The sequence below is a fragment of the Manacus vitellinus genome, unplaced genomic scaffold (assembly GCF_001715985.3).
Source record: "Manacus vitellinus isolate BGI_N305 unplaced genomic scaffold, ASM171598v3 scaffold_40_pilon, whole genome shotgun sequence".
NCBI lineage: Eukaryota > Metazoa > Chordata > Aves > Passeriformes > Pipridae > Manacus > Manacus vitellinus.
The window spans coordinates 5,914,341-5,925,098 of record NW_021940541.1 but is presented as its reverse complement, the minus strand read 5'-3'; the positions used below and the strand labels follow the sequence as shown (position 1 = coordinate 5,925,098).

Genomic DNA, 10,758 nt, shown 5'->3' with positions numbered 1-10,758 from the left:
CTGAGCGACAGGAGGGGACCCTGCTCGAGCAGGGAGGTCGGCCCGGAGGAGCTGCAGCGCTCCCTTGCAGCCCGAGCCGTGCCGGGGCTGTGCGGTGCGGGCAAGGACGCAGCCTGTGGGTTCCCAATCCCAGCCCCGTTCCCCACGGCCGGAGCCGGCGGGCCTGGGGAGGAGCGGAGCGGGCGGGCGGCCCCAGGGCGGGCGGGCGAGCCTGGGCGGAGGCGGGGCGGCGAGCGGCGGCCGGGCCGGGCCCTGGGCGCAGCGGCGGAGAGGCGGGGGGAGCGGGCCGGGCCGGGGCCCTGGGGCGGAGCGGGAGCGGCGGGGGCCGGGGCGGAGCGGGCCGGGCCGGGCGGGCGGGAGGCGGCGGGGCGAAGATGGCAGAGCCGGAGGCGCAGCTGCTGCGGGCCGTGGGGCTCATGGTGAGGGCGCCGCGGGCCGGGGGCCCGTGTGGGGCCGTGTGGGGCCGGGGCGGAGGGGCGTCGCGAGCTGCGGCCGGCCGGGCGGGCGGTGCCAGGCCCGCCTGTTGCCGCGCTGAGCTCGGCCGGGGTGCCTGAAATTCGCGGCTTCCCATCTCTGTGTTGCGACATCAGAAATAGGGAAAAACCATAAATAAGCTTGTTCCTCCGTGCCTCGCTCACGCTGGATGTGTATTCAAACTCCCGGCGCTTCTCTGACCTCGTTAGGCGGGTCAAGAGCGGATATTTATTAGGGTTTCAATAATAAAGCCCGCAGCAGAAGTGCTGCCCTGGGGCTTAGAGAGCAGAGGCAGAACTGGATGTCTAGGGTCAGGGTAAGGTGGATTTTTAATCTGGTTCTAGGAAACAAACCTGGTTAACCCATCGATTTACTCCCTTGCTGCTGTTTGGCATTCTCACAGTGAACATCTTTCCACCATAGAAAAAGACACCAACGGAGATGCTTTGTGGGTTTGGTGTTATCCGTCCGTAACAGCTGAGCTGAGGACTCTGTTGCTGCGAAAGTGCTGCCTCACGGATGAAAACAAATTGCTCCATACATTTGTATTTGGCCAGTACAAAAGGTCTTGGTTCTACATCACGACTGTGGAAGTTCAGGATTCTCCAGCCTTGAAAAAGGTAGGACTTGGTGAGGGTTCTCAGTAGAATGCAGGGAAGATATCTGCAGGCTAAGCAGTGTTTTCCTATTGAGGGAAACATGAAGAAGAGAAGGGATTCAAGCTGTTGTGTGCTCGCAGATGCAGCTTTTATCCAGGTGTCCAACCAGTCCACGTTTCATTTTTTGCCAAGACATGTATTGGATGGAATTGCAGAAAGATTGGGACACTCATTGCCCAATTTAGATTCTTTGTGTTAACATGGTAATGCTTTCCCATGTCATTATTTCTAGTTAATTTGTATTTCATTGTCAGCAGTTTGTTTCTCTCTACAAAGTTTTTTTCATTGTGTTCAAAGTCTTGTTGGTATAGAACTCGGTGCTTTTTTTTCCAAAGGGTCAAGTTACACAGGTACTTTATTTTTCATTGCATTCGTAATTGGAAGACAGCAAATATGCTTGTATCTGCTATCTTCTCCCTGCTATGAAAATCATTAAACTGTCAAGTTTATTCAATTATTCAATTTTCATATTTCATGCTATATTGTTAAGCAGAAAGATAGTGGGGCAATTTAACATGCCCACAACAGAATATTTCTTGCCTTTCCTCACTCCAAGCTTACATCTCCTATGAACCTTAAAGGTGTAAAAAATATAAAATAAAATAAAGTGTCCCAGCGCTGTCTCTGACAGCAGCAGTGGGAGATGCTGTTTGAGGAGGACATGTGAGCCTGGTCATTGTCTGCAGACTTTGTCTTATACTGTCCCAGCCCACAGTCATTAGATTAAGGAAGTTTAAAGAGTAGTTCTGGTTTTGGCCCTGCTATCTGTGTGGTTTTTTCCAGTCTCTTTCTAAATGTATTGATGCTGTCTGCCTCCATAGCAACAAATTATGGAATTTCCCTACCTGGTGTGAGGGAAAAATAATGCCTTTCTGTTTTTTTAATAATCCCATGAAACTAGAGGAATGCAACTCTTGTGGTGTAGGTTAAGCAAAAGACAGTCTGTACTAGAGCTGAGGCACATCAGAAACCCATTACCCAGCCATCTAAGTTCCCTTAAGAACTTAGAGCTGCTGCTGCTCACTTTTTTGTGGTTTTTTAACTGAAATGCCTTGTCAGTACTGCAGGAAGTTCAGTAGTGTGACAAAGGCTCGTGGTGGGTCAAGAACTAAGCTGTCTGTGTTTGTGTCATGCACAGGTGACCCACTTTTCCATTGTCCTGACGGCCAAAGACTTCAACCCAGAGAAATACGCTGCCTTCACGAGGATACTCTGCAGGTCTGTACAGCTGCTTTGAGGTGCTGCTGTGGCCAGGCTTAGAGCTTGCCAAAGCAAGAGGTTAAATCTCATTGTGTTGCCTTTGTTCTAACAACCTGCTGGAAACCCAGTCCTACCAACAGAATCAGATTAAATAGATCCTTGATTTAAGTTTGTCTTGAGTTCATGCAGTAAGTGTTGGGTGAGTGTCAGATATCAGTTAGGTTTTAATGTGTGTCTTCTCCAGGCACCACCACCCACACACTCATTTTCTCTGAGAACTTGCTTTTTAAAAGTGTAAATATTTGGGAAGAGGTCAGCGCTGGACTCAAAGGTCACCGTGTGTGTGGTGAACAACTTGCATCCCTCCACAACATGTCTGCTGTAGATGCTTCTTGCAGCTCCTCTGAGCTAAGCACAGCCCCTGGGGATGGTTTTGCTTTCCCTCCAGGGAAATGAGAGCCCTTTGCCTTGTCCCTCTTCCAACCAGTCTGCCACCTTCTCCTTCCTTCTTCTGTTCACTCGCTTTCCTCCACATCCACATTCTCATGATCTCTCTCTGCTTCTTTCTTTGCCTTCCCTTGAGTTTCCATATTGGTCCGGTCCCACTTCTTGATTCCAAGAGTATTCCCTGAGATTTTGCAGCTAATTGGATGCAATTGTGAGGTTATTGTATACTGGGCACCTACTACATATAGCGTAGACTTGGGAATGCCTTCAGGCTTTACCAGTTCTGCAGGGCACTGAAAAACTGAGGTTGTTCTTTTTTGGTGATACATGAAATATTTAGACTTGCTGTGGATTGCTTTAATGCTGATTTATCAGCTAACACTTCCTTTCAAATCCAGAATGGATTCTTCTAAACATGCTAATAATTGAGTTTCAAGTGTGATGCAGCTTTGTGCTACAGGTAACATGGAAAATGGGTAGTTGGCAGCTTCAGTGCTGTTCCTGAAGTACCTTAACCTGTAAAACAGGTTACAGTGGAAGACAGCTAAAATTGGATGGGCTCTGTTGGTGTGTTGGTTCTTTTGTGTTCTTTGGGGGGTTTAATGAGTATCAAGGACATATTCGTATTTTTCTTTCATCATTCAACAAAGAGTACAGAAGAATGTCAAATGATACTGGGATAAAAAATGAAAAACTAACTAGTCAAATGTAACATGTCTACATGTAACAGCAGGAGTTACCATGGTAGTTGCTTTTTCATAAGGCAGGTACCTTTTGAGTCTGCAAAGAATCCTTAGTCTGGAACACGCCTACACCTTTGGGGTTTGTTTCTATCTTAGTCAATGTTGGTTCTTTCCTAAAACAGGAAACTGAAATAAGAATACAAGGTAGTTTTATACCCTGAAAAACAGACCTGTATTTGTGTGCATGTTGGAAGGTTTCTAGTTTAGTATTTAAAACCTCATCTGGGTGTCCAAAATTAAGAATTCTTGCCAATAATATTGCTACTTGTGATACTGACTTTTAATTTTTTATTTTTCATATGTGTACATGTATTCATATGTTTGCAGTTTAAATCCCAGACTCTCTTCTTTTCACACAGGATCTACTTGAAGCATGGAAGCCCAGTTAAAATGATGGAGAGTTACATTGCAGTGCTTACAAAAGGGATCTGCCAAAGTGAAGAAAATGGATCTTTCCTCAGCAAGGATTTTGATGCTCGGAAGGCTTACCTTGCTGGTTCCATCAAAGGTTATTTACTGCCAGGAGTCTCTATCCTGATTTTTTTCCCTACACTATAAAATGCCATCTAGTTTTCCTGTGTGCTTCAAGTAACAATGCTAACCTGTGCTGTTATTATTTAGCTTCCTCAAAAAACAGCATGCATATCTTCTGTACAATGATTTTCCCCTCTTTTCTAGATATAGTGTCTCAGTTTGGAATGGAAACAGTTATCCTATATACAGCACTGATGTTGAAGAAGAGAATTGTAGTGTACCATCCTAGAGTAGAAGCTATCCAGGAGTTTACCAGGTACTTTGTCTGTTCCTTCCTTCACACCCCTCCCCAGAATCCAACAAATTTTGAACCTTCATTGAGAGAAAAAAACCATATTTTGAGGAAGAAAATCTTTCTTAAACCTGTTTATTGAAATTCTGTTAAATCCCTCTTAAGGCTTTAGCTGTATGTTCCTCAGCTCAGAGAAATTCAGCTGTGGAATGAGCAATAAACTCTGCTTGCACTGAGGGCAGAAATCTCTGTAGTTCCTGTATATCCACCCCAAATGAGACCCAGTCATAATCATTTATTCTCATGGCATGCATTTCATCCTGTGAAACTTCAGTTAGCATAAATAAAAATATACTATGTGCCAAATTTCCCCAGGACCTTGCCTGCTTTGGTGTGGCATCGACAAGACTGGTCAATTCTTCATTCATACGTGCATCTAAACGAGGAGGAAGTGGAAGCCTTAAAAGCCTGCACAGGTAGGGATAGTTTATTAATCAAAAATATAAAGAAAATTTAATTCTGCTTTCTTTTGCTGCAAGGTCTTGCACCAGTGCACTTCGGAGGAAAAAAGGTTATTTTGCTATTAATGCTATTGTTCAAAGTTAAACAGCATAATTTGCTTTAGAAAAGGCAAAACAACTAAACAAGTGTATGGGAAGATAACTAGTTAATCTGGTGGGTTTGGGTGGATCCACATCAGTCTATCCCCAATCACAGATGCAAACCAGCCTTGAGACTTTTTGATGTTGTGGTCTGAGGAACTGAAAGTCTTCCTGTTGTACAAAAGCAGCTCACTTTAGATAAACTGCATTTTTTTCGTCCCAGCTTCTACCTGTCACTTGTAACTGAATCTTTCTTTTTTTTTTTCTTTTGTGAGTTCCTAACTCTGAAGTGCCAAATTTTTATGTTGATGCCAGTGAGGTCTCTGGCTCCTAAGCACAGGCAGACTTTACTGGCTACGTAGGAGTTTGGTCTGTGTGACACGTTGCTGTGTGTGTGCAGGGCTTGGTGCATAACCCAGGAACAGGCCCTTGGCTTATGCAAAGTTTAACATGACTCATTATGTGGCCATTAAGAGGCTTCTCTATGCAGGAATAATGAGCAAGAAGACTACTCATCTTCAGCATTTCTGCTGTGTGCTTTTTTCAGCTCTCTAAACACCTTCCACGGAGAAAAAGCTCTCTTAGTTTGCTCACCTGGTTTGCTATAAATAAGAAAATCTGCTGGGTTTATTCCTCTGTTCCAATCTAATCCTGACTTTGTGACAAAGGGCTCCAGAGTGGTGATTCTTTTAACGAGAAAGTTCAGTGGCCTTTTCATTTGCAAAAGATTAATTTTAGTAGCAAGGTAGGAAGAGATTTTAAAATTCCACATTGATAACCTTATGATATTGCTTGTAGTGTCAGTGGTTCATTCATGTTCAAGGCAATTTTAGAAGCTGATTTTGAAGCTCCTTGAAAATGAAGCATCTGCTGAACACACTTGTTGAGTGACTGATACTATCAAGAGCACAACCTCCTGGGTCCAATGACTGTTGTATGAAAAACTCCTAGAACAGACTGTAGGACTGTGATTTTATCTTGGTTTTGGCGTGGGTTTGTTTATGAAGATCCTAATCTTGATAAATTCTGCTCTCTAGGTTACATTGCTGGATTTACAGATTCTGAAGTGACCAGCAGACCAGACCTGTATGATGTGTATGTGAATTTGGCAGACAGTGAGATTACCGTTTCCCCTGTAGTAAAAGGTTGGTTGCTGTTTGTATTTGGGATTTGGAGGCCACTTATCCCCAAGTTTGTAGTAATTGCTGAACCTGGCTGTAGATCAAGCCATCTTGATCCTTCTTCCATCCAGATTCTGAAAAGTTCAGTGTATAAGCTTCTGTCTTTTAGTCTTATTGCAACACTGGTTAAAGTTGGAAGCAAATGCACAGTTGAGACTTCATAACATCCATGTTACACAGTTATATGGAAGAGGCTTCCAGCTGGGTGCAGATATGTCACTTGAGTCTTTAGGAAAACACTGCCCTAAATACTTGGAGACTGGGGACTATTTGAAAGAAAAACTTCTGTGTTGCTGGTCATCTCTCTGCTCCTTATCATCTACTTAGGGCCACTTCAGGGGTGTTGGCAAAGCTGTTGATATGCCAGGATACTGCCTTTACCAGTAGATTTTAAGTAGTAGTCATGAAAAGACTCTTCAATTCAGCTTGTTGTTCATATGCTTTTCTAGATATCCCAGAAAAGGTGATTTTATGTGAATGTGTGGTGTTGTTTCCTTTCTTACACAGAGGCAATGACAATGGGAAAACTTCACAAAGAGATCGGACAACTGATTGTTCAATCTGCAGAAGATCCAGATAAATCAGACAGCCAAGTCATTAAGGTTAATATTTTATTTTTAAATCTAGTTAACTTATTTGTATTGCTAAACCTGGGCGGAAGGAGGGCGTGGGAGGAAGATTGTCCCTGAAATCAGTCAGTCTCTTCTACTCTCTGCCTTTTTACAAATGAGCATTTTATTCATCATACAAATTTTTTAAGGATAACTTACTTGGTTTGTATTATCTGTTGGGTAACTGCATTGCTGAAGAAACTTCAAAAAGTCTATTGATTTTTAGACTGGTTTCCCAGTTTTATTCCACAAGGCATGGATTTTGCTCAGTGCTTTGTCAATAGTATTGTCAATACCTTGAAAAAGTCCTGCTGAGATAAGGCTTCTCAGCTGTAAAGCCTGATTTTCATCATGATGGCTTTTTTCACTTCTTCCCCTATCTTAATACATTATTAGACATTTCACAGCTGAGTGATTTAATCACAGAGCTCAGTAAGGCCAGAAGAGGAGCCTGTGGAGTGGTTGTGCTCCCTTTATCCAGCACTGCACAAGAGCAGGCTGAACAACTGGTGCACGTTTGCCTTAGAATAAATGTGAGCTTTATTTTAAATGAACTATTTATTTATCATTATTTCCTTTTTTTTCCTGTATTGATTAATTTTTTTAATAGGCATATGCGAAAACATTATCATGCCTAATACTATGTTCACATTTGCTTGTTATCCTTCCTCAAGGTTAGATTTCTCTTACAAGAACTTCTGAGAAATCCAGCTGAAAAACCAACCCTGAAGCTTCTGTCTTTTAGTCTTATTGCAACACTGGTTAAAGTTGGAAGCAAATGCACAGTTGAGACTTCATAACATCCATGTTACACAGTTATATGGAAGAGGCTTCCAGCTGGGTGCAGATATGTCACTTGAGTCTTTAGGAAAACACTGCCCTAAATACTTGGAGACTGGGGACTATTTGAAAGAAAAACTTCTGTGTTGCTGGTCATCTCTCTGCTCCTTATCATCTACTTAGGGCCACTTCAGGGGTGTTGGCAAAGCTGTTGATATGCCAGGTTACTGCCTTTACCAGTAGATTTTAAGTAGTAGTCATGAAAAGACTCCTCAATTCAGCTTGTTGTTCATATGCTTTTCTAGATATCCCAGAAAAGGTGATTTTATGTGAATGTGTGGTGTTGTTTCCATTCTTACACAGAGGCAATGACAATGGGAAAACTTCACAAAGAGATCGGACAACTGATTGTTCAATCTGCAGAAGATCCAGATAAATCAGATAGCCAAGTCATTAAGGTTAATATTTTATTTTTAAATCTAGTTAGCTTATTTCTATTGCTAAACCTGGGTGGAAGGAGGGCGTAGGAGGAAGATTGTCCCTGAGAATCAGTCAGTCTCTTCTACCCTCTGCCTTTTTACAAATGAGCATTTTATTCATCATACAAATTTTTTAAGGATAACTTACTTGGTTTGTATTATCTGTTGGGTAACTGCATTGCTGAAGAAACTTCAAAAAGTCTATTGATTTTTAGACTGGTTTCCCAGTTTTATTCCACAAGGCATGGATTTTGCTCAGTGCTTTGTCAATAGTATTGTCAATACCTTGAAAAAGTCCTGCTGAGATAAGGCTTCTCAGCTGTAAAGCCTGATTTTCATCATGATGGCTTTTTTCACTTCTTCCCCTATCTTAATACATTATTAGACATTTCACAGCTGAGTGATTTAATCACAGAGCTCAGTAAGGCCAGAAGAGGAGCCTGTGGAGTGGTTGTGCTCCCTTTATCCAGCACTGCACAAGAGCAGGCTGAACAACTGGTGCACGTTTGCCTTAGAATAAATGTGAGCTTTATTTTAAATGAACTATTTATTTATCATTATTTCCTTTTTTTTCCTGTATTGATTAATTTTTTTAATAGGCATATGCGAAAACATTATCATGCCTAATACTATGTTCACATTTGCTTGTTTCTCTGTTCCTCAAGGACATTTCTCTGAAGACAAAAGAAATCCTGGCTATTTTAGCCTCACTTACTGAAGCTTCTGATGGCAGTGAAAAACCAACCCTTAACTCTGAGGCCCTGAAACAAAAGCGGTTTCCACCAGCTACAGAAAACTTCCTTTTTCATCTAGCAGCTGCTGAGCAACTGCTCAGAATCTGATCCTGATGCACTGGAGTGTTATGGACCAATTCAGAAAGGCTGTCTCTGCCACACAGAGAGGTACACCTGGTATTCTATAAGGAAAAATGCAAGGTATAGGAGTGAATGTTACTGTGATACAGTGCAGAATATTGGAGCTTGACTGGGAACATGGAGACGTTTTTGGGAGCATTCCTGGTGTCATTATCCTTCCTCAATCCTAACTGTGTACAGATGGCTCCTGTGTTCCATGCCATGGCATGAGTGTACATACAACAGCAGGGGCCTGTGTGTCCAGGCTGTGCCAGACATGATGGCAGTGGCTGTTTGTCCTGCACATTCCAGAGCCTGGACAGCTCTGACTTGTCTTCCTGGGCTCTGGAACACGGCTGCAGCTGTCAAAGCAGCACAGTTTGGGTGTGTTCATCTCTGCACAGGGACACACTGAACATGCAGTGGGCTGAGTGCTCCTTCTGGCCTTCCAGGTGTGTCAGCCTGTGGGATGCTGCTCTTGCTCTGGGTTGCCTGATTCCTGGAAATCCCAACTAAATGGACAAGTTCTCTTCTTTCTACTTGAAGGTGTCTAGGTGTGGAAAAAAAAGGATGTCTGGGAAAATCTGATGTGGTAGCCTTAGTACCTAGAGAAAGGGGTATTTTGAAGCTCAGGTGTGAGTTGAGCACCTCTTTTGGACTCCTGCCTTAGAGGTTTTCCCCCCTTCCACTCCATCCCACGCCTCCGATAAGAGTCCAGGATTACTGTGTTTAAAATGGGGCTGCCCAGGGGGGTCACAGACAAGGGCTGCTTTACAGCTGCAGTCATTTAAGAAGTTGTTGGGGTTCTCAGCTGAGAAGAGACCTTGCCATTCATTCCTGATCCACACAAAAAAGTCAGATGAGTTAAAGCCTCATGGATCAGGAATGTCCCAATGGGAAGGTACCACAGGGAGAGCATCAGCTTTTTAAACTACTGGAGCTGTAACACAGGTACTGTCTGGTGGTGCTCGGTGTAAATGAGATGGAGGTGGAAACTTTTGAAGAAATAGTGAAAACTGGGAAAGAGTTTAGAGAAAATTTAAAATTTGCCTACTTGTTTGGTTGCACAGCCATAACTCAAGAGATTTCTTTTTGTTTCACTGAGCAGCCTGAAACTAACTGACTGCTTTGTAATCTTCTGAGAAGAATTTAGAGTCCTTGTAGGGAAATGCTCTGAGCCAAACAATCTGTATTTGTTCAGAAATGTCCACAACAAATCAGTCAATTCTGCAGTAGCACTTTGTTATATGAAAAAAAAATAACCTTTTTCCTGGCCTTTGTACAGATAGGCTGTAGCATGTAAAAAAATTCTGAACAGTCTACCCTTTAATTTATGTAAATTTTTTTCTTGACTCGTTGTGACCATGGAGTCACAACTGGGATTGGGCTATAGCTTGGTGTTTAGGTTGGAAATGTACTGCTACATGTTCAAACACTTTTATCATCTGCTGATTTTATTGTCAGCACTGCACAGGATGTATTTCCCTCTCTCAGCTTCAGTGCTTTCAAAGGCTTGTCCTAATGTTCTTGCATTTTCTTAATGACTTTTGGCATTGTTTCTTCTCAAAATGGTTTAAAATAAAATAGAAAAATCTGCAAGGTCAGGACAGGGAAAGATTTTGGCTGATTTCTCACTTCCCCTTCCCCAGGCTGGGTGTGCAGTTGCTGGTTTTGCAGTCAGATGACATCCTTTCTTCCCCCTAGAAGCAGAGACCATGTAAAATGAAATTTGTATCTTCTCATCTTCCTGCCTTCCTGCTCTCAGTTAAGTATAAAATGGTGAATGGTTCCTGTGGCATAACATCTCCACCACGTCTGCAGAGATTGGATGGTAGATAGTGAACAGACAGAGGCTTGCAAAGGGGAGCAGGGTCAGCACTCAGTACCTTCAGCTGACATTTTGCTGAGTAAATTGGGTTACTTGCTTTCATGCTTTCACCCCTGAGGTTTTAGTCCCTGGTA

At 43.0% G+C, this 10,758-nt stretch overlaps 1 protein-coding gene across 2 annotated transcripts; it reads left to right on the top strand.

Annotated features, from left to right (window-relative positions):
* The first annotated feature begins 374 nt into the window (after nucleotides 1-374).
* On the top strand, nucleotides 375-9,907 carry DENND10 (DENN domain containing 10). 2 transcript variants are annotated; one of them, XM_029962028.1, is made up of 10 exons: nucleotides 375-419; nucleotide 710; nucleotides 898-1,094; nucleotides 2,272-2,351; nucleotides 3,883-4,031; nucleotides 4,202-4,313; nucleotides 4,665-4,765; nucleotides 5,929-6,036; nucleotides 6,580-6,674; nucleotides 8,608-9,907. In XM_029962028.1, the coding sequence occupies exons 1-10, from the start codon at nucleotides 375-377 to the stop codon at nucleotides 8,782-8,784; spliced, it is 1,065 nt and encodes a 354-aa protein (XP_029817888.1). In that variant the 3' UTR covers nucleotides 8,785-9,907. The 2 variants fall into 2 exon arrangements, with proteins under 2 accessions (XP_029817888.1, XP_017934020.1); XM_018078531.2 differs by lacking the exon at nucleotides 375-419 and having other exon boundaries at nucleotides 525-790.
* The last annotated feature ends 851 nt before the right edge of the window (nucleotides 9,908-10,758 follow it).